Here is a 23,258-nt window from a genome sequence, read left to right on the forward strand (position 1 = left end):
CTTGCACAAGGTAATCTGGAGCTATGCATCAGGCTGTCTTCTAAAGCCCCCAGGCAGGTTTGTGAGTTAGGTGTGTGAAGACCAGTTGGTCTTCAGCTTAGGAGATACAGAAACTAAGCCACATGTGGTATTTCAGTCTCAGCCAGAAATGGGATCAGAAGTGGGAACATCTCCATGCCTTCCAATTCTGCTCCCCTGAGCAGCTCCAGGATGAGTCATGCCAGAATCTCTCCAGTATCTGGCCAGCTTGATGCTGGAAAGGGTCAACACTGAGAGAGAGCTGCTCTCAAGGGCAGGAAGCAAGTGTTTCCTTGAGCCTCAAAATCCATGCCACCTGCTAAAAATAGATACAAAGCAGATAGATATTTTAGAAAGCACAAATAGTTCCACCCTAACCAAGCTCCAGGGCTGCAGGACATGACCAAAAGAAAGGTTCTTTTAGGAGTGCTTCACCTCTCTAAATCTGCTGTCACTTTAAAACAAGGCCAGTACATTATCTGCATCTTATAGCTAGGGAAACAAAGCCCTTGGAGGCCATATGACTTGGCCAAGCTAGACCTGAGTCATACTGCATTGGATCAGACCCACTTCACCCAGACAGAAATGCTCTCTCTGCCTACAGCCACCAGACACATCGCAGGGATGCAGAAGGAAACCCACATTCCATGTGCTGACAACTCTGCCTCTGTACAGGGAGAAGGGAGCTTGCTGCAATTGGTAAATTACATCTTCAGGCAAAAAAGGGAAAGAAAAAAGCCATAGGAAATGTTTTTTTCTTTCTTTCCTTTTGTATGATACAAGTAGGTTATGGAAATGTGTGCTACAAAAAGTGATGAAAAAGCTCAGAATTGTAGTCTGGAATTACAGCATCAGTGTCATGCAAACCTGCCTGAAATTAGAGAGCCACTTAAAAGAGCTTGGTTAAATCTGTCACGTCTCGTGAAGGACATGAAACCTCGTCCTCAACTATTGAAATGCAAAGAGAGAAAGTCACAGAGAATGTAAGGAGCTTGTGTAACACTGACAGGAATAAATTCCAATGCTGGTGTGACATTCAGGGAGGGAAATCAGCTCCGTGGTTATCGGAGGCGCAGGCAGCAAGATTCAGCTGAAACCAGAGGAAGCTGTAAATTGCTTGCAGTGTTTTGATTTACAGGGGACTTCAGAACCATCAGGGAGACAGAAGAACTCTGTGCTGATCTTGTGGGAAACAGCCCCAAATTAGAAATGAAACAAAGTGTTTATTAGTGTGCAAGTCTAAGCACATTCTTCCTTGGGGACAGCAGCAGAAGACACCTGTCCAGCAATACCTTTCCTTCAGATGCAGTTGGAATCCATTTGTGTTGTGCATTTTTCCCTTGCTTAGAAGCCATCCTCTGATGGTGTCTCTGCTGAGTGAGCTGGAAGGGTTCAGCAGCACATCTTAGCACTTCACTTAGCATTTCTGCTGAACAGGAGGTCCAAAGGGTGACATTTTGTATAGCTGCATGATTATCATAATTTAACAACTGTTATATTTAGGGAAGGTCTGAGATTTGTTAGAGTGATCTATACAAATGAATAGACATCAGCTGAAAGTACACAAGCTTTTCATTTTAATCTTGCTATTGCTAATTCCTTTATTAATGAACAAATTCATTCCCCTTCCTCAAAGTGTTTAAGGCCAGCCTAGATGTGGCCTCGAGCAACCTGATCTAGTGGAACATGTCTCTGCCCATGGAACTAGATGAGCTGTGAGGTCCCTCCCAACTCAAACCATTCTGTGGTATGATTAAGACCCTTGTGCTGAGGCTGACCACTCAAAGTTCATACTAAAGAGACAACCAAAAGTCTTACCTGGAACTGAAGAGCTGTCATGGACACACAGAGATAAGGCCTGACCTTGGGTGTGTCACTTCAGCTGATGACTCACAGATGATCTCACATCATCAGCTGTAAGGGTAACCTTGCTCATTACAGATTACCCTTTGGAGAGCAGGTAATGATGTCCTGCCTTGTAGTAGGCCATAATTAAATGTGTTGTATGAACACCAATTAAGTAGAGTTCTAAGTTACCTGACACATGAAGTATTCAAGTGTTCCACTGGACACCTTACAGGCTTATAGGCTCACAGGATGTCAGGGGTTGGAAGGGGCCCAAAGAGATCATCCACTCCAACCCCCTGCCAGAGCAGGACCACACAATCTAGCACAGGTCACACAGCAACACATCCAGACAGACCTTGAAAGGCTCCATGGAAGGAGACTCCACAGCCTCTCTGGGCAGCCTGTGCCAGGGCTCTGGGACACTTCCAATAAAGAAGTTGCCCCTTGTGTTGAGCTGGAACCTCCTGTGCTGCAGCTTCCATCCATTGCTCCTTGTCCTGTCCCAGATAGCAGTGAGCAGAGTCTGTGTCCCCCCACCCCGACCCCAGCCCTCAGATATTGATAAACATTGATTCAATACCCTCTCAGTCTTCTCTTCTCCAGACTAAACAGCTCCAGGGCCCTCAGCCTCTCCTCATCAAGCAGTGCTCAGTCCCCTCATCATCCTCACAGCCCTCCCTTGGACTCTCTCCAGCAGATCCCTGTCCCTCTTCAACTGGGGAGCCCACAGCTGAATGCAGTACTCAAGATGGGGTCTCACTAGGGCAGATTAGAGGGAGAGGAGAACCTCCCTTACTGCAGTAATTTGCACATTCCAAGTCGTTCCTGCAACTGCTGCCACTAAGAAAGGATGCAGGGATCCAAGAACATAGTCAGGGTCTAGCAATGTACTACAGCTACCAGCATGAGGCAGCAGTGGCTACAGCATCACTTAAAAGGTTTTTTTTTCCCTTCCTGCAACAGGAGATGCACAAGTGCCAAGTGCTGCACTTGGGTCACAACAGCTCCATGAATGCTCCAGACTTGTGGCAGAGTGGCTGGAAAGCTGTCTGGCAGACAAGGACCTGGGGGTGCTGGTCGACAGCTGGCTGAAGATGAGCCAGTGTGTGCCCAGGTATCCCAGGAGGCCAACAGCATCCTGGCTTGGGTAGGCAGTAGTGTGGCCAGCTGGGCCAGAGAAGGCATTGTCCCTCTGTACTCAGCACTGGTGAGGCCACACCTCAAATACTGGGTTCAGTTTTGGGCCTCTCTCTACAAGGACATTGAGGGGCTGCAGGGGGCCCAGAAAAGGGCAACAAGCTGGTTGAAGGGTGTGGAGAATAGGGCTGGGGAAGAGCAGCTGAAGGAACTGGGATTGGTTAGTCTGGAGAAAAGGAAGCTTCTGGCTCTCTACAACTCCCTGCAAGGAGGCTGGAGTGAGGTGGGGGTCAGTCTCATCTCCCTGGTGACAGGATGAGAAGAAATGGCCTGAAGTGGCACCAAGGGAGGTTTAGGTTGGAGGTTTGGAAAAATTTCTTTGCTGCCAGAGTGCTCAGGGGTTGGAACAGGCTGCCCAGGGAGGTGGTGGAGTCCCCAGCCCTGAGGTGTTCAAGAACTGCGTGGACCAGGCATTTGGGGGCATGGTTTAATGGCCCTGGGGGTTGACAGTTGGACTCTATGGTCTTGCAGGTCTTCTCCAACAGAAACAGTTGTATGATTCTACACCACTCCATAGGATAAGCTCTGACCTGCACCCTCTGAGGACCAGAAAAGGTTAGTTCTGCTGCTCCAGGCACTGCACAGAATCAGGGACTGAAATCTATTTAACAGTGCTTGTTAACTATGATCCCCTTCAGCAGACTCAACATCACATGCAAGACTATCAGTTATCTGTGTATGTGTTTTCATCTAGAATCTCTCTGCTTTCCTTTATCTTCATTATTTTGTAGTACTTAGCAATGTGCTTCACCTTTTTTCAGGGGACAGAATCCCTCCCCCAAAGCTTTGCAGTGCATACTGGAGCTCTGCATGGGAGTACAGCCTGAAAATAGACCATGCTGCTGCACTTCAAAGGGCCTTAGAATATCTGGCAGACAAGGGACGTTAAAGAATACAAACTGAGGATTCAGGAGCAAGAAAGCAGTCATGGAAAGCAGATCTTCCAGTGTTCAACCACTGGCTTCAAACTAGAGAACAGCAGATTTAGATTGGATGTTAGAAACAAGTTCTGCACCGTGAGGGTGGTGGAACACTGGAACAGGTTGCCCATGGAGATACTCAAGGTGAGACTCACCAGGGCTTTAGGCAGCCTCGTCTAGTGGAGGATGCCTCTGCTTACTGCAGAGGTGGTTGGACTGGATGACCTTTGGAGGTGCCTTCCAACCCAGCCCATTCTGTGACTCTATGGTCATTGCACAGGTTGCTTTTAGAAAGGAGGCAGGGGACTTGTCTTTTTTACCACCACAAAAAAGGCTTTCCATCTGCCCTGTGACTTTTGTATGGTCAATCCTTTCCTTTTTCCTCTCTGAGACTGCCAAACTCATTACCCAGCTGCACCTTTTTGTTCAAGAACATCTGCCTTTTGTCTTCAAAACAAAAAAAAGGGGATTTCACCTTCAGTAAATGAAACACATGGCTTTTAATGTCTGTGTCAGAACAGTCCATTTCTCTTCAAGACCGATACATGGTTGCCAGATTTTCATCAGGATGAAAGAAACACAGAAACACAGCAAGAAAACACTACAGGGCTGATGGTATTTGCCAGAATGCTGAACGTGGACTCATCAGATGGATTAAGTCTGCCACAACAGCAAATCTTTAAGCCATAAAAGAGAAAGTTTGATATGTTTTCTGGAGATAAAAGCTATTTTTAAACAATTGCAGTCATATTGCTTTTAGAAAAATCCCTCTTGCTTTACTGTGCTCATGCTCTGAGCAGGACATCAAAGGCCTGGAGTAGGGTGGCAAAGACGCTGCAGTAATAAAAGCACACAGAGACACTGCATAGAATCATAGAATCAGCCAGGTTGGAAGAGATCTCCAAGCTCATGCAGTCCAACTTAGCACCCAGCCCTGTCCAATCAACCAGACCATGGCACCAAGTGCCTCAGCCAGTCTCTTCTTGAACACCTCCAGGGATGGTGCCTCCACCACCTCCCTGGGCAGCCCATTCCAATGCCAATCACTCTCTCTGCCAACAACTTCCTCCTAACATCCAGCCTATACCTACCCTGGCACAACTTGAGACTGTGTCCCCTTGTTCTATTGCTGGTTGCCTGGGAGAAGAGGCCACCCCCCTCCTGGCTACAATCTCCCTTCAGGTAGTTGTAGACAGCACTGAGGTCACCCCTGAGCCTCCTCTTCTCCAGGCTAAACAGCCCCAGCTCCCTCAGCCTCTCCCTATAGAGTTTGTGTTCCAGGCCTTTCACCAGCTTTGTCGCTCTTCTCTGGACACCTTCCAGCACCTCAACATCTCTCTTGAATTGAGGGGCCCAGAACTGGACACAGCACTCAAGGTGTGGCCTGACCAGTGCTGAGTACAGGGGAAGAGGAACCTCCCTTGTCCTACTGGCCACACTGTTCCTGATCCAGGCCAGGATGCCATTGGCTCTCTTGGCCACCTGGGCACACTGCTGCCTCATGTTCAGCTACTATCTATCAGTACCCTCGGGTCCCTTTCCTCCTGGCTGCTTTCCAGCCAGGAATTCCTCTCTTTGATGACATGAGATGTATCTGCCTGGGCCAATGTTGGGCAAAGCCAAACATGGCAGGAAGGAGCAGCCAGTGCCACACAGCAGCTGAGGGGCAAAGGACCAACACAGGTTCTGCACTGAGAGAGAAGTCTTTGTTGAATGGCAATGCAGTTACAAGGGAGTTTCCACACCAACTTCCCTATTCCTTGAATGAACCACAGACTGCAAACCTGATCTGGAGGGAATTCCAAAGTCAGTCTGAAGTTGAAGCAAGTTCAGAAGCTAAAGGCAATCCCCAACAAGCGTCTCTGGTGATCCCAGGCATCACCATCCCTGGAGGTGTTCAAGAAACCTGTGGCCAAGGCACAAGGGGACCCAGTTTAATGGCCATGGTGGTGTTAGGCTGACAGTTGGACTCAATGATCTCAGCAGTCTTTTCCAACAAAACCAATTCTGTGATGCTATGATTCCTGTTCAACACAACTGCAAAATTTGCACACAAACCAAGGAAAACATCACAACAACCATCCCTGACTTCATGATTCCAGAGGCAGCCACCCAAAAGACTTTTTTAGCTGCCAGATGAAGCCCCTGCCCTGTGAGCACATCCAAAGGTGTTTCTCCTCAAGTGTCTGACCACAGAAGGGATGAAGGAAGAGATTCTCTTTTTATTCTTTTTTACAGCAAATCATTTTCTCTCCTTTCTTGAGTATCCAGCAGCTGAGGAGAAATGTTTTCCTGCAGATAGGAGCTCAGCTTGTGAGTGCTTTGGACATCCTTTTGTTGATAAAAGCCTCCCTGCTCACTAAAAATATCCAGCTTTTGAAGCAGAAATGATCCTTCTTCTGCATCCCTGGACTTCAGAGAAACCCAGAAGCCAGTATGATTTGCTGTGACCCCACCTCCTTGGACTACCCCCAGTATACTCCTTCTCTTGAAGGACAAAAAGAAGCAAAATTGGAAGTATTTGATGTTCCTCCTCAACATTTCTGCTTCTCTGAGGAAGTTTCTACCAAGAGAAAAGTAGGTAGCATTGGCAGGACAGCTGCAGGCTTTCAAACCGGTAAGCTCTAACATGTGATTATTCATTGCTGGGGCATTTCAAAGGTGCACACAGATTTTATTTGCATTAGTATTTAAACTGCAGAAAAGATACCAATCTACCATTTCAAAGGAAAAACCATCTCAAGAGTTCTGTATGTAGAGATTCTCTTCTGCCCACAACAGTCTGAGGCTTGGCTGCAAACGACTGAAGACATTTCAGTCAGCTGAGCTTTAACCTGCACTCTCTGCAAGTTCATGATTTCACTGGGGCAACAAAAACAATAGGCTGTATGAATCACAGTTCCTATTGCTGAGGAGCTAAAATTAAAATCATGTGAAGCCAGGATCAAAACCTGGCCTAGCTTTAGTGTCTGTCCTGTTGTTTACCCCACCCACAAGACGTTTCTAAGCTTGAAAGACTGCCTTGTGCCCAGGAGCACATGAAAGAGTAATGCCAGTGGAGCTCAGGTGTCCCTCTTTGTGTTTGCTTTTCGTATTTCCCCCCAGCCTTTCACATTTATCATTTCACAACTGATTTTGTATCTGATTATTGCTCCTCTTCTTGGCTTGACATGGAGGACCACTGCTACCTAAGACTGGTGGTATTCTTATCCTCAAAGCTTGAGCGAGCCAAGCGCATGACTCACAAAGTTCCATCTCCCAGTCCCTCTGTTCAAAAAAGCCCAGTCTTAGATAAATGGAAATGAAAAGGCTCATGTTGGAACACACACACAGAGCCTTAAATAGCTGAAAATCTGCTGGGAGCCTGGGAAGTGCAATGCAGTTCATTTTTAAGATCTCTTCCACTGGAACCAGGTGGCCTTTCCATTTCCTTCTATTCTACACCTACACTGTCCTGCATGGTAATTCACACTAGAATACAGTGGCCAAATACATGTGGTGGCTTAAAGCACAGTTGTATGTGTACACAGCAGCTGTGCAGCATGGGGTGGGCTTTTTCCTGAGCTAACTCAACTGTGACTGACAGCAAAGCTGACTGAAATGTCTTCAGTGGTTTGCATCCAGCTGTTTAATTGATAGGTACCTCCCAGGTACTCATTTGTATTTCCAATTACAACACAAATTTACTAACAGCTCTCAAGAAAACACAATTGGTGATGAAGTGTCATCATATGCTGGGATGGCATCAGATCATTAGAGAATCTTTCTTGGAAAATCTCTTTTAGAAATGCCATTTAGGAGCATGAGTCCAACCATTCTCGAGTTAGAGAGGCTGATGCTGAGCCGTGTCCCTCAGCACCACATCTCTGCTGCTTTCAAACACTCCCAGGGGTGAGGACTCAACCACCTCCCTGGGCAGCCTGTGCCAGTCTTTGAGAATCCTTTCAGTCAAGAAGTTTCTTCTAATCTCCAACCTAAACCTCCCCTGGGGCAGTCGAGGCCATTTCCTAGCATTCTAGCACTTGTTACTGGGGACAGTCGACTGACCCCCACTTCATTCCAACCTTCTTTCAAGGAGCTCTAGAGAGCAGTGAGGGCTCCCCTCAGCCTCCTCCACACTAAACACCCCCACTTCCCTCAGCCTCCTCTTCTCCACACTAAACACCCCCAGTTCCCTCAGCCTTCTCTTCTCCACACTAAACACCCCCAGTTCCCTCAGCCTCCTCTTCTCCACACTAAACACCCCCAGTTCCCTCAGCCTTCTCTTCTCCACACTAAACACCCCCAGTTCCCTCAGCCTTCTCTTCTCCACACTAAACACCCCCAGTTCCCTCAGCCTCCTCTTCTCCACACTAAACACCCCCACTTCCCTCAGCCTTCTCTTCTCCACACTAAACACCCCCAGTTCCCTCAGCCTCCTCTTCTCCACACTAAACACCCCCACTTCCCTCAGCCTTCTCTTCTCCACACTAAACACCCCCACTTCCCTCAGCCTTCTCTTCTCCACACTAAACACCCCCCGTTCCCTCAGCCTTCTCTTCTCCACACTAAACACCCCCACTTCCCTCAGCCTTCTCTTCTCCACACTAAACACCCCCAGTTCCCTCAGCCTTCTCTTCTCCACACTAAACACCCCCAGTTCCCTCAGCCTTCTCTTCTCCACACTAAACACCCCCAGTTCCCTCAGCCTTCTCTTCTCCACACTAAACACCCCCACTTCCCTCAGCCTTCTCTTCTCCACACTAAACACCCCCACTTCCCTCAGCCTTCTCTTCTCCACACTAAACACCCCCAGTTCCCTCAGCCTCCTCTTCTCCACACTAAACACCCCCAGTTCCCTCAGCCTCCTCTTCTCCACACTAAACACCCCCAGTTCCCTCAGCATCCTCCCTAGTCCTGTTCTCGAGACCCTTCACCAGCTTTGCTGCCCTTCTCTAGACATGCTTCAGCACCTCAATATCTTTGTTGCAGTGCAGTGTTGCAGTCCCAAATCTGACCCCAGTTCTCCAGGTGTGGCCTCAGCAACGCTGAGTGCAGAGAATGATGCCACTTCAGAAAAGATGAAGATCCCATTCTCGTTTTAGAGAGCTTCTGGCTCAGTTTTCAGGAGCGCAGACACACCACCCCCTTTTGGTTTCAGTGTATTTCAGCTGCTCAGCACCCACAGAGATAAGGCTGGGATGTCACAATGTCAATAATTCATCTAACACCAGGTGCTCAGCCTCTGCACAGAAGTAAAGGAAGAACCAAGAAACTGGAAGAAAAATGTACTGCCTCTAATATCTCAGGCCTCCAGTTAAGTTGCTGTACAGAAGCTGGAAGTCATTTCAGATGCAGCCTTCCCTATAAATCTTATTACTTTCACCTTTTTTCACCATTTTGGGTGTCACCCTACAACTCCTGGCTTCAGGGGCCAGGCAGTAAAAGCTCAAGGCGTCAGAAAATATGACTCATGCCACTCGTGGGGTAAGCCCACAATAGTTATTGATCAGACTTCCAATTGCAGAGAGCTTGCAAGGCTGGCAAGACATTTAATACCCATTCCAGGCTGGTGTGATATAATCTTGTTTCTCCCACACATGTAGGATTTTCAGTTATGGCTTACACGCTCCTGTCCCTAGCAGCTGGGGACAAGTTACCCCTAGGAAATTCCCACTGGAATCCAGAAGAAGATTTATTGCCATGAGGTCAATTGGACATTGGAATTATCCTCCAAGGGAAGTGCTGGATTCCCCTACACTGGTCAGTTTAAACACTCCTCAGCTTGCCAGGGTGCTGGGGCAGCTCATTTCAACTCCACTATCACCTAGAAAGGTTGGCCCAGATGATCATAGAAGCAACCAGGTTGGAAGAGACCTCCAAGATCCTTGGGGTGCCTTCCAACCTGGCATCCTGTGATTGATTCTGTGAACTTTAGTGTCACATAAGGATTGTTGCTGTAATGTCAATGTGTAGCTTAGATTCATACATTCAGGGGATCATAGAATGGCTTCCTCTTTTTAGCTTTGATTGAAGATGGCACAAATGGAGCTGGACATTGCTGAGAAGTTCTCATTAATGAAAAACAACACTCAAGTTCCTTTCTTCAGTGCCTGACTTCCTTACACTCAGGTATGAGATGGTTATCCTCTTGACCTTTTATAGTCCATGGGAAGGCACAAACAACCTACAAAGGGACTCACCTTCTTCAGCTCACCCCAGTCTGAGATGATGTGATGCTTTGGGAGTTAATTGGAATGTTTTAATGAGAAAAAGGATATTCTAGGCTGTGAAAAGGAAACTGTGGTGATGTGTACTTCACTCACAGGCTTGCTGTATGAAAGCAAGAACAAAACACAGATAAGACAGTGTGTGTATCTCTGTCTGTCAGAGTCTGTATTTCTCCCTGGGTTGCTTCTGTGTAACTAATCCTTCTGCTTCTAGCTCCCCTGGCTGATCCTCTAAACTCACCTTGCACATAAGGCAAACTCTGGGATAAGGTAGAGGGGTGGAAAGAAGGTGGAAGGGTGGTTGGGAGCCCCTCCTGGGGACTCTGCTTTCTGAGAGGGCTGCTGTGTTTGTGTATTACCTTTAACTTGTATGTTTCTGTATATAGCTGCAATAGATTGTAAATATCTGCTTGCTTACTGTGCTAAGCTGTGAATATAAAGCTTCAATCCTGAATTTCCAGCTGGCTGAGGCTAGCCTGGCTGATTTCATCAGAGTGGGGGGTCAGGTAGCTCCCAGACCATCACAGAAGAGGCCCAAGCACCTCCAGGAATGTCTGCTTCTCTCCACTGGCAGCCAGGGTGACTGGATGAGAGCTGAAGACTTTTTAAATCTGGGATAGAAATTCCACCTAAAGTGTTACCTGAAATGTGGTTAACCTCTCAGGTTCTGCCATGCTCTGCCAGCCCAAGGCTGAAGGTTACCTGTTCTCTAACCCTGAGAGCCATCCAGGCTTCATAGTCTGGGAAGCCAGCTTTGAAGAGTCAATTTCAGCCACTTCCCACCAAGTTCCATACGTTGATTTCAGAGCAGGAAAACAGCTGAAGCACCAAAGTTTCTTAGGAATCACAAATTCTTAAATCCAGCAACTGGAACCCTCTTTACTTCTGAGCTATTCAAGGCTGAGACATTATTAAAACTCAGCTATTTTAACATCTGGGTTCAATCCAATTAATAACTTTGCACCTGATACATTCTCCCCCATTAAATCAAAATTATGCTAATACTCTCCTGATTAACGAGTACTATTTAAAGGTGCACTATGGGCTGATTTCTGAGCAAGGTGGGCATCTAGATGCAGTGAATTTTAGCCATCAGGTTCTAAGACAACATGAACTTCACAAGTGTCTGTAGGCATCCCTGCAAAACTGTGGAGTAGGTTGCAGGGTGACAAGTAGTGACAAGGGTCCAGCAGACGGAGGGAGGTTCTTCTCCCCCTTTACTCTTCCCTGGTGAGGACTCATCTGGAATGTTGCATCCAGCTCTGGGCTCCCCAGTTCAAGAGGGACAGGGATCTGCTGGAGAGAGTCCAACAAAGGGATACAAGGATGATGCAGGTACTGGAGCACTGCCTGAGGAGGAAAGGCTGAGAGCCCTGGGGCTGAGAGTCTGCAGAGGAGAAGGCTGAGAGAGGATCTGAGCAACGTCTATAAATATCTGAGGGCTGGGGGTCAGGAAGGAAGGGACAGAGACAGCCTCTGCTCACTTGTGCCCTGGGATAGGACAAGAACCAATGGATGGAAACTGCAGCACAGAAGTTCCATCCCAACACAATGAAGAACTTCTTGACTGTTAAGAGTCCCAGAGCCCTGGCACAGGCAGCCCAGAGAGGTTGTGGAGTCTCCTTCTCTGGAGCCTTTCCAGCCCTGTCTGGATGTGTTCGGTGCAACCTGTGCTAGATTCTCTGGTGCTGCTCTGGCAGGGGAGTTGAACTCAAAGATCCCCAGAGGTCCATTCCAAGCCCTAACATCCTGTGAGCCTGTGACCTCTCTGCAGAACTGCAGTGTTTCAGGGACTTCATGGAAGTGAAGCTCATTTGATTCTGGAGGTACATGTCTAGAAACACACAAAGTATGTGTTGAAAAAATTCCAAATCCAGATAGCACAGGGCTGTGCTCTGCAGGGCTTAAGGAAAGGTGAAGCAAAGGGCACCGAGCTGACAGGCTCAGCATGATAACTCTGTATCTTCTCCTTCTGAAGGAGCCTTAGGTGGTGACATCTCTGCCCTCTCTGCACTATCTTTCATGGCATGGTGTGGGCAGAACTTAACTCCTGCTATAAATCATGCTGTATCCTCAACGACATCTTCCCCTGCCGTTTTGGTTTTGTTTTCTCCCCTCTGAAAAACGCTTCAGGCAATAACTTTGCATCTTTAACACTCTGCTTCTCTTCAGGATCCAGAAAAAAAACAGCCAAGGCACAGAAGAGATTGTGGGTTTTGTCTTTAGATTCATTTGAGCTCTCAGGGAAGTACCCAACAATGCACTTTAGAGCGTGCTGGTTTCAAAGCACAAGCTATTAAAATATTAATAACCTGTTCACCTCAGCCCCAGAGTGGAGGAGGTGATTTCATATCTCTACTGCTTTACAGGAGCATGGATGATTTCATATCTCTACTGCTTTACAGGAGGGAAGGGATAATTTTCAGAGCTGAACACAAGAAAGCACCTCTTTATGCTTGGCAGAAGAGGATGTCCCATGCCAATCCAGCCCAGCACACACAAGAAGCAGGAGTTAGACCCAGAAAATGGGTAACCAGGACACAGCAAACAATATCCTTACTCTGTACTTGGGTAGGGGGTTTCAAGCATAGGAACTGGATCCATAGCCATTGTCTGTGGCCAGTATCACTGTGTTCAGCTTGGAGTCAGGGAGATGTGGGCAGGCTGGAGAGCTGGGCAGAGAGAAACCTAATGAAATCCAGCAAGGGCAAATGTGGAGTCCAGCATCTGGGGAAGAGCAGCCCCGTGCAGCAGGACAGCTTGGGGGCTGACCTGTTCTGGAGAAAAAGACCTGTGAGTCCTGGTGGACAACAGGTTGACCGTGAGCCAGCAATGTGCCCTTGTGGCCAAGAAGGCCAGTGGTATTCTGGGGTGTATTAAGAAGAGTGTGGTCAGCAGGTCAAGAGAGGTTCTCCACCTCTGCTCTGCTCTGCCCTGGTGAGGCCTCATGTGGAGTATTGTGCCCAGTTCTGTGCTCCTCAGTTTGAGAAGGACGAGGAGCTACTGGAGAGCCCAGTGAAGAGCCACTAAGATGATGAGAGTCTGGAACATCTATCTGCCTTATGAAGGGAGGCTGAGAGCTGTGACTGTTCAGCCTGGAGGACACTAAGGGGGAGATCTTCTCAATGCTTATCAACATCTAAAGGGTGAGTGTCAGGAGGGTGGAGCCAGACTCACTCATGTCCAGTGACAGGACAAGGGGCAGCAGACACAAAGGGGAACATAGGAGGTTCCACACAAACACACAGGGAAAAATCTTCACTTGGGGGGTGGCAGAGCACTGGAACAGGCTGCCCAGGGAGGGTGTGGAGTCTCCTTCTGTGGAGGTGTTCCAAACCCACCTGGATGTGTTCCTGCGGTGACCCTGCTCTAGCAGGGGATTGGAGTGGATGATCTTCAGATGTCCCTTCCAACCCCTACCACTCTGATCCTGCGATACTGATGCACATTGAACTCATTGCTCAAACCTGCTTGCTGCCTTCTGGCAATTTGGTGTCATTTACAGGTCAAGTCTGCCCTGACACAGAAAAGCAACTTGCTTCTAAAATGGCAGTGCTGCTGCTTACCAAGTGTGTGAGAGGCAAGTTCACCTCCTCTTCTCTCTCAGGGAATTTCCTGCCCACTGCTCTTGCCCTTCTAGAAAGCACCCTGATCCTCAGAGCCCTGGCATGATGGTGAGGTGTTTGTTGGCCTTGGAGCCGAAGTTGATTTCCTCTCACAAAGATTCAAACCTACATTGGGCTAGAAAAGAATTGTATGCTTGTAGGTGAAGCTAGAACTCAGTCCTATCTGATGTCATGTCTAAGCAGTCAGGACTATTGCACCCCCATAATCAAGCCCCTGGTCTAGTATGGCTAATGACAGGCTACATCAGTGTTTGCTTCACACTTTCTGGTGCAGGAAATTCCTGGATTTAGCTGCTGTGGTAAGGCAGCTGGAGCTCAACTTTGCATTGTTAGTTTTAACCCTTCATGCCTGCCTGCAGGTAGGATGCTAAGCCATTTAAACCACACCCTCATGCCAGTTACCTCACTAGGCAGGACACTCAGCTTATGGGCAGACCTTAACTCTCTATGCTGAGGGAGATCTAAACACATTCTCCCACGTTAGGTGCTTCTTTAATTACTATTTATGGGCAATATACTTAGTTCCTCCTGTTTGTAACTCTTCCAAGCTCAGGGAATGGTTCAGTCACCAGTGGATCTGAGGAAAGGTACAGTGAACAATTCAGGAATTTAATGGCTGAGTGATAAAAGACCTGAATTTTCATCTGCCTCGCTTATGTATTTTATAGGCTATAAATAGGCTTCAATTCTTTCCAGAAGGGTTGAATTAGAGGGGGAAAAACCTACAGCAAGCTAGAAACGAGCTGACAAAAAGGATGTTACTGGTGCATAGACTCAACGGAGGACTCAGCACAAGTAAAGGGACCTACAAAATGGAGAAAGGAGAGACTAGAGACAGGATACTTAAAGTGTAGAGGTGCCCAGCTTTGCTCACAGAAGATCAGCCTGAGCTGTTGTGCCTTTTGCAGGTACTTTGGGTCCAACTCAGGGTGCAGCCTCAGAATCTAGCGCTGCCATCCTCAGAGCCTCACACCACCTCAGCGGGAGCAAAGCAGCACCAGCCTCCATCGTAGAGTCTCTGCTTGTTTTGGAGGCAGAAACACCTACTCTCGGAGAAAGGTCAGAGGGAAAACTAACTCTGTAGCAGTATCAGTTCACTCAAGAGCTTTTAACCGCAGGCTCTTCTCCCCCAGCACTGCCCTGGGGGAAGATGCCTGCCCTAAGGACGCAGGACTGCCCAATACCAAGCAGCACTGTCTGAGCGGCTGCGTGTTTGGAGGTGTTTACCACCAGTGGGTTGTCGCCGTAATCCAAAGGCAAAACAAGCCCTTTAAGCAGAAGATGCCAGTCCACCTTCCCGTGGACAGAGTGCCGCGTCCAGGCAACCACAGGGAAGGGCAGCTGCCCCTACCGCCACCTTGTTCTGGGCTTCCCCGGCAGGGTGCGCCAAGAAGGGGCGGCTTGGACGCCGCAGACCCGAGCGCAGCGGCACCGGCGCTCACAGCGAGCCTGCGGGGCTCCAAGCACGGCCCCGAAGCCCCCAGCAGGGCCGGGAAGAACGACCCCGCTGCTCCCGGGATCGCTGCCCAGCACCTGGGCGCTGCCCTCGGCTCACGGCCAGCTCCGCTGGGGGGTGCGTCGGGGCGGCCCCGCGGCCCTGCCCGCGCAGGGTGCCGCGGCAGCGGAGCCACGGGCACTGCCCGCAAGGCACGGCACTGCCCGCAAGGCACGGCACTGCCGGCGGACGGGCACCGCGTGGGGCACGGCACTGCCCGCAAGGCACGGCACTGCCGGCGGACGGGCACCGCGTGGGGCACGGATGGCAGGGCTTGAGGGCAGCGCTGGAGAGCATCCAGTCCGGCTGCCTGCTAGAGCAGGGTCACCCAGACTAAGCCACACGGGAGCACGTCCAGGCAGGCTTGGAATGCCTGCAGGGAAGGAGACTTCACAACCTCCTTGAGCAGCCTGCTCCAGTGCTGTCACCCTCGAAGTGAAGGATTTCCCCCTAACGTTTGTATGGATCCTCCTGGGTTCCAGTTTGTGTCCATTGCTCCACGGACACCACTAAGAAGAATCTGGCTCCATCCTCCTGACACTTGCCCACTGTGGCTCTCCAGTAATTCCTTGTCCGAACTGGACCCGGTACTCCAAATGAGGCCTCACCAGGGCAGCGCAGAAGGAGATAGATCCTGCTCTCCTCAGGTGACCCCTACCCTGGGGCATTGCTCTGTGCCCTCCCAAAGCCACGCCAAGGTAGAGCCTCACCGCCACTCTTCGGAAAAAGCCCGACCTGTCAGCGCGCCAAGAGGCGCCGGAGGACTACTTTTCATGCCTCCGCACACCCAGGCGCAGGGCTCCCGCGGCAGGGGTGGGCGTGCGCGGTGCGAGCGGGGACGGAGGAGCGGGGCGGGAGGTGAGGGGCGGATGCGTCTGCGGCCGCAAGTAGTTCCGGTTGAGGAAGCCGGCGCTGGCTGCCGCTGGTTCCCGAGGCTGCGCCAGGCAGCAGCGGCGCGACCCGTCCCGGCCCGTGCGCCGCCGAGCCCGCCCCGGCCCAGCTCCCTCAGCGCCTCCGCGGAGCCGCCCGCCGCCGCCACCGCCGCCATGGCCACCCGCTCCTGCCGGGAGAAGGCTCAGAAGCAGAACGAGCAGCACCAGGCCATCCTGGCCAAGCTTCTGCGGGAGGAGGACAACAAGTACTGCGCGGACTGCGAGGCCAAGGGTACGGAGGGGCGGCCGGGGGAGGGGGGAGCGGCCGGGCCGGCACAGGTGCGGTGCTGCCGGAGGGAGCTTGCTGTGTGTGTGTGTTCAGTTACGGCAGGGCCCCCTCTCGGGGCTGGAAACCAGCAGCGAGGCCCGGGGCAGGGCTCCGCCCCGCTCCACGTCCGCAGGGGCGGCGGCGGCGGCGGGCGCCGGTCCCCTCCCGAAACGGGGCCAGGAGGGGCGGCGGCGGCAGGAACCTGCGCTGCTTGGGGAGAGCGGCGGTGAAGGCTGATAACCTTCCCTTTCGTTGTGAAGCCGTTTCCGCCTCTGCGTCCAGCCCAGCGGCAGCTGCCTTCTCCCGGAGTGAGGCATGCCCCGGCCGAGGCTTTATGCAGTGCGTGGCCTAGCCCTTGCCTGAAGTTTCGCTGCCTCGTCCCCTCCCTGCGCTGCCAGCCATGGCTCGGGCTCAGGGCCTTCGGGGAAGCGCCGGACGGGGCTGCGGTTAGGCGCCGGAGCAGCTGAACGCCGAGTGTCCGAAACAATGCCCTTCAATCTTGTCTCTGCCGTGCAAACACACCCGGCTCTTTCAGTCTGGGTGTCTGTTGCTGCTTAGATGTGTCACAGATCGTAGCGAATGGCATTTTCAAGGGTCTGTTGCTGTCAAATCTGACTCTAATCTGCCCTAACCTGTCTTTGACAGTTTTATCCTACACAAAAGCAGATCTGTCTTTGTGTTTGCGTTTGCCTTGGGTTCTGTGGCTTGGAAATGCATGTCCCTCTTTCATCTTGAGTGGGTTCATTAAGATGTTAGCCTAAATAAGATGACTGTACAGTAAGTTATTGTTTCAGACGTGGTACTTGCTGGCTAACACCCAGGTGTACACACTGTATGACTGGCTCCAGAGCTGCCTTATTCAGCCCTCCTCCACTTCTGCTGGAGGTCAGGCATGGTGAGCAACCAGAAATGGCACTGGTTTTGTGGTTTGCCTTTCCAAGCCCCATCTGCTGCTTCTATCACCCTGCAGTGTCTTGTGCAGTGCTGCTCTTTGACATAATGGGCTGCCCAGGGAGGTGGTGGAGTTGCCATCCCTGGAGGTGTTCAACCAAAGCCTGGACGAGGCACTTAGTGCTATGGTCTGGTTGATTGGATAGGGCTGGGTGATAAGTTGGGCTGCATGAGTTTGGAGGTCTCTTCAACCTGGTTGATTCTATGATTCTAAGAAGACTTCATGGTGAAATAGGGAGACCATTCTGTTGGAATCAACCAGCAACAGAAGAAGAAGACACAGTCTCATATTGTGCCAGGGCAAGTCTAGGCTGGATGTGAGGAGGAAGTTGTTGTCAGAGAGAGTGATTGGCATTGGAATGGGCTGCCCAGGGAGGTGGTGGAGTTGCTGTCCCTGGAGGTGTTGAAGCCAAGCCTGGCTGAGGCACTTAATGCCATGGGCTGGGTGCTAAGTTGGCCTGGCTTGGAGGTCTCTTCCAACCTACTTGACCCTATGATAATCAGCATCAAGACTCTGTTTTCCTTGTGTATAACTTCTAAGCCTATCATCTAGATGACAGCAAACATAACAGATCTTTATATTTTGCGCTAACTCTTCTTCATCATTTTCTAGCACAGCAGTTCTTGCCCCCAGATTGCTGGTGCTGTGTGAAAAGACTGGTTGTGACTGGTGGTTTTCTGGAAGAAATCACGTGTGCTCATTTTGCTCATTATTGGCACTTGATGTTTCCATGCTGAGTGCTGCTCTGAATTGCTTGCTGTTGGAATTGCATAGGCCTCGGGGCTGGATTGCTCAGAAGCAGAGTCTGGAATTCACCAGCTCATTTCTGTCATGTCTTCTGAGTTCCTCCTTTGACCATATCCTGGTCAAAGCATCATTTTTAAGCCTATAGTTCCTGGTGGGTTTGTTCCTTTGTCTACTTCAGTTTGCTAGTGTTGACACTTTGAGCTTCCTTCTTTTTGTGTTTGTGTTACTGAGTATTTTTATGCACTCTTCATACTGCTCTCTTTACACAAGAGCTTTTCTTTCCTATGTTCAAGCCTTGCTGTAGCTTGAGTTTGTAGTTTGGGGTTTTGGGGTTTTTTGTTTGGTTGATTTGAGGGTTTTGTTGTTTGTTTCCTTCTTCCTGTCCACGTTCTAGGGGATCTACCAATCTCGTGACCAGGTTGCCTTCTGCAAGCACCTACAATTCAGCTAGTAAGTTATTTTGCTTAGGTGCCTCACAGGAATCTTAAGTGCACTTCTGAAATCTTTTCTCTTTTGCTCAGCCTCCTGCCCTGCTGTCTCTCTCTATGCCAAAGGCATGGCTTGTTTTCACCCTGTCCCCCAGGAAAGCTGCCATGGGAATACTGTGTGAGGCACTGTGAGCTTACAGTTTGGAGGGAGTTGTTTGGGCTCTTTTAATTCTTTCTCCCTTCAAGTTTAGTTGTGCTTGCTTCATCCTGCCTGGCAATTCAAATCTTGTGTCATACCAGCTTGGCACTGCCCTCTGCCTTTTGCTGTGGTTGTTGTTCAGTGGTTTTCTTAGAGTCATAGAATGGTTTGGGTTGGAAGGGACCTCAAGGATCATCCATTCCAACCTCTTGCAATAGGCAGGGACACCTCCATCTAGAACAGGTTGCTTAAGGCCTCATCCAACCTAGTCCTGAACACCTCCAGCAAGGTTGTGGAGCACAGACGAACAGAATGTGATCTTGAATCACATTCTGTGCTTCTTGCTCCACAACCTCCCTTGGCAACCTGTGCCAGGGTCTCACCACCCTCACTGCAAACAACTTCTTCCTAACATCTGCTTTAAATCTTCCCCTCTTCCAGTTTAAACTCTTTACCTCTTGTCTTGTCGTTACAAGACCTTGTCAGTAGTCCCTCCTCGGCCTTCCTGTAGGTCCCCTTCAGATACTGGAAGGCCACTCTGAGGTCTCCTTTTGTAATTGGAAGAGAAAGTGTGGGTTGAAACTTCAATTTCAGCTGTTTCAAAGGCATTTGACTGGGAGATGGTCATATATGGATGTTGGATCATTTTATTTCATTAAGTTTAGGGAGTTTCCTTCTAGGAAGGAGAGTTGTGTGGACAGTACTGAGATGTATGGGAATGAGGTGATAGAGAGCAGCCCTGCAGAAAGGGACTTGAGGATGCTGGTAGGGGAGAAGCTGGACATGAGCAGTCAGTGTAAGCTTGCAGTGCAGAAAGCCACTCCTATCAAGGGGTTGTAGAGAGCCAGAAGGCTTCCCCTCAGCCTCCTTTTTGTCCAGACTAAACACCCCAAGTTCCCTCAGCTGCTCCTGACCAACTCTGTTCTCCAGACCCTTCACCAGGATTGAGCCCTTCTCTGAACCCTCTCCAGCACCTCAATGCCTTTCTTGTAGCGAGAGGCCCAAAACTGAACACAGTGCTCCAGCTGTGAGCTCACCAGCGATGAGTACAGGGTGACAATCACTTCCCTGGGCCTGCTTGTCACACTCTTCCTGATCCAGACCAGTGTGCTGTTGTTCTTCTTGGCCACTTGAGCACACTGCTGGCTCATGTTTAGCTACTGTTGAACTTTTCCTTCATGTCATGAAGGCTTCTTTGCTTTTGCTTCTTTCATCAAACAGAACTTCCTGCTGTCCTGCTGCTGATTAATTCCTAAATTACCAAATTACTTCTGCTTGCTCTCAGTCTTGGACCACCAGCTGCATTGCTTGGGAGGAAGTTTCAAGCATGCATCTTTCCTGTTTTAGCACATGCAAGCTCTGTGGAAGGATTAAAAAAAGCTTCACCTTGGTCTTCCTCAAAATAATCTTGCTGTTGTTTGCAGGGGTCTGGTATCAAGAGCAAGCCCATCCTTTTGTTTCTGGCCTACTTTTTCAAGTGTAAGGTCTGCAGATACATCAGAGAGCTTTGTTGTGCAAGTCTTTTGGAAGGTGGAGAATACAGCTGAGGACACATCTGCCAGAGTAAGCATTAAGCCATAATTAGGACTGCTGACTCTGGCAGTGGTTTATAGAATCAGTCAGAGTTGGAAGGGACCACAGGGATCAGCCAGTTCCAACCCCCCTGCAATGGGTGGGGACACCCTACCTTAGATCAGGCTGCTCAGAGCCTCATCCAGCCTGGCATTAAACACCTCCGGGGATGAGGCTTCCACCTCCTCCCTGGGCAGCCCCTTCCAGGCTCTTGCCACCCTCATGCTGAACAACTTCTTCCTAACCATCCAATCTGAATCTACCCATTTCAGGCTTGGTTCCATTCTCCCCAATCCTATCACTACCTGACAGCCTAAGAAGTCCCTTCCCAGCTTTCTTGTAGCCCCCTTAAGAGACTGAAAGGTCACAATAAGGCCACCTGGGAGCTTTCTTCTCTCCAGACTGAACACCTCCAACTCCCTCAGTCTCTCCTCATAGGAGAGCAGCTCCAGCCTCTGCTCATCCTCGTGGCCCTTCTCTGGACACCTTCCAGCACATCCATAGCCCTCTTGTAATAGGGTTTCTGGAATTGCTTTTTATTTTGTTAACTGTTTTATTCTGTTAACTCTCTTAACTGTTAAAATAGCTGTTGAGAGTCTGCCCAGCACTGTGCTGGGAGCTACCTGCCGTAGGGCCCTGCTGTACTGGCCATATGTCACTTTCAAACTCTGAGTCTTGCAGCTGTCAGGCTAGGTGACACCTCTGTGAGGGAGAAGCCTCAAAATCAAAGGTTCTGCAGCAGTCTTTGCAATCACTGAGAGTACTGGGCAAGCAGGGAGGTTGGGATGACATTTGACAAGGCAGAGCCTGTCAGCATGCTGACTGCTCTTCACATCCCCAGCTGAGGAGCCAGCTACACAAGGCAGCAGATGTCTTCCTGCTGTTACGCTACTGGAAGTAGTTACACTACTAATGTTTGTCACGTTGGCAGTAACTCTCAGTGATCCTGAGGTTTTGAACGAGGTAAGCATCTGAAAAGCCGTTGTGCTGCTAGATAAAGCTAGCAGGAGTTGCAAGGCTTTAGGAGAAGGAAATAGCTACAGGTCTGTCCATCTGCCACCACCCCTGGAGGTGTTCAAGAAACGCTTGGACATGGCACATGAGGACGTGGTTTAATGGCTGTGGTGGTCTTAGGCTGATGGTTGGGCTCGGTGATCTTAGAGGTCTTCTTCAAGCAAAGTGATTGTCTGTGTGTGGACTGTTCTGCAAGCTGGTGTAAGGCATGTGACCTTTCTCCTTTTGCTGTAGAGGGAGCCCAAATACATTTTTGTTGTTCCAATGCTGGTATTTTAATCTCCTTGCTTCTAACACCTCCTAGAGATCTGTCAAAAGGAGCCAAAATCAAAACCTGTTAACTTCAGGCAGTGACCTCTTGACTGTAGGAGCTGTGGTTTACTGTTTCTGTGTGCTTTAGTGCTTAGTTATAAGGAGTTAGAAGCCTCCTAGGGTTGTGTTACTGCTTGGCAGCAAGGCTGGAATTATTTGGGTGCTAGTGTTGAGTTGAGTACTTGGAATTGGAAGAATCATAGAATCAGTCAGTCAGGGCTGGAAGGGACTACAAGGATCTAGTTCCGACTCCCCTGCCATGGGCAGGGACATCTCACACTAGATCAGGCTGTCTAGAGCCTCATCCAGTCTGGCCTTAAACACCTCCAGGGATGAGGCCTCCACCACCTCCCTGGGCAACCCCTTCCTGAATCTCACCACCCTCATGGTGTGGAGTGTGATGAAATACAGAAGGAGAAACTTTTTCTTTAGGAGGGGACAAGATATTTAGCAGTACTAAAGGACTGCTGGAACAGACTCCCCAGAGAGGCTGTGGAGTCTCCTTCTCTGGAGTCATTCAGAACCTGTCTGCCTTCCTGTGTGACCTGCTCTAGGACTCGTTGGTCTTTCAAGGTGCCTTCCAATTCCTGCTGTTCTTTGTGTGGATCTGTGACTGGCCTCCAGCAAGCAGGCCTGCAGAACAGGCTGAGGGCAATCAATTTCAGTCTAATGAGCCCCTCTCTGCAGATGTGGGCCATAAGTCTCAGATTTCTGCTCCTAGGGATGTTTGAAATTGCATTTGGATTGGGTTTGGATGTTGACTTTGGGACAAATGGGTTGACTACTGAAGTCTCCTTGTCAATTAATCTCCCTGTCAAGAAGGCAATTGCTCCAGTTGTCGGTGCTGGAGGATTTGCTTGGCTCTAACAGCTAAAGCAACGTACCTGGAAGCTTGCAGGTCTCTCTGCAGACAGCTGCAGGTGTCTTGGGCCTTCAGAAAAGGTAGCCCATTTCTGGATCAGGGAGGAGTTCTGTGCTGTGGTGTTTGTAATGTTTGCTTGCATCATGCCTGCTAGTGCTTGAGGCTTGGTTAAATAATCCCTTACCTCCATCGTAAAACCATTAAGGTTGAAGAAGACCTCTAAGATCATCAAGTCCATCCATCAGCATAACACCACTGTGGCTGCTGAACCATGGCCCTGAGTGCCATGTCTGCGTGTTTGTTTGAACACCTCAAGGGGTGATGACTCCCCCACTTCCCTGAGCAGCCTGTTCCAATGCCTGACCACACTTCCAGTGAAGGAGTTTCTTCTGATATCCAATCGAAACCTCCTCTGGTGCAACTGAAGGTCACTTCCTCTCCTATCATTAGTTACATGGGAGAAGAGACCAACCTCCACCTCCCTCCAACCTCCTTTCAGGGAGCTGTTGAGAGCTATGAGGTCTCCCCTCAGTTTCCTCTCCACACTAACCACCCCCAGTTCCCTCAGGTGCTCCTCCCTGGCCCTGTTCTCCAGACCCTTCCCCAGCTTTGTTGCCCTTCCCTGGACCTGCTCCAGCCCCTCAGTGTCTTTCTTGTAG

At 49.8% G+C, this 23,258-nt stretch overlaps 1 protein-coding gene across 2 annotated transcripts in view; it reads left to right on the plus strand.

Annotated features, from left to right (window-relative positions):
- The first annotated feature begins 16,199 nt into the window (after positions 1–16,199).
- Positions 16,200–23,258, plus strand: part of SMAP1 (small ArfGAP 1) — a 66,789-nt gene continuing 59,730 nt past the window's right edge. The window contains exon 1 of one of the 2 annotated variants that reach the window (XM_064164159.1): positions 16,200–16,477. In XM_064164159.1, the coding sequence (XP_064020229.1) occupies positions 16,360–16,477 (118 nt within the window). In that variant the 5' untranslated portion in view covers positions 16,200–16,359. The remainder of the gene's footprint in view (positions 16,478–23,258) is intronic. The other variant, XM_064164160.1, reaches the window with a different exon arrangement.

Source organism: Pogoniulus pusillus, chromosome 25 (genome assembly GCF_015220805.1).
Source record: "Pogoniulus pusillus isolate bPogPus1 chromosome 25, bPogPus1.pri, whole genome shotgun sequence".
NCBI lineage: Eukaryota > Metazoa > Chordata > Aves > Piciformes > Lybiidae > Pogoniulus > Pogoniulus pusillus.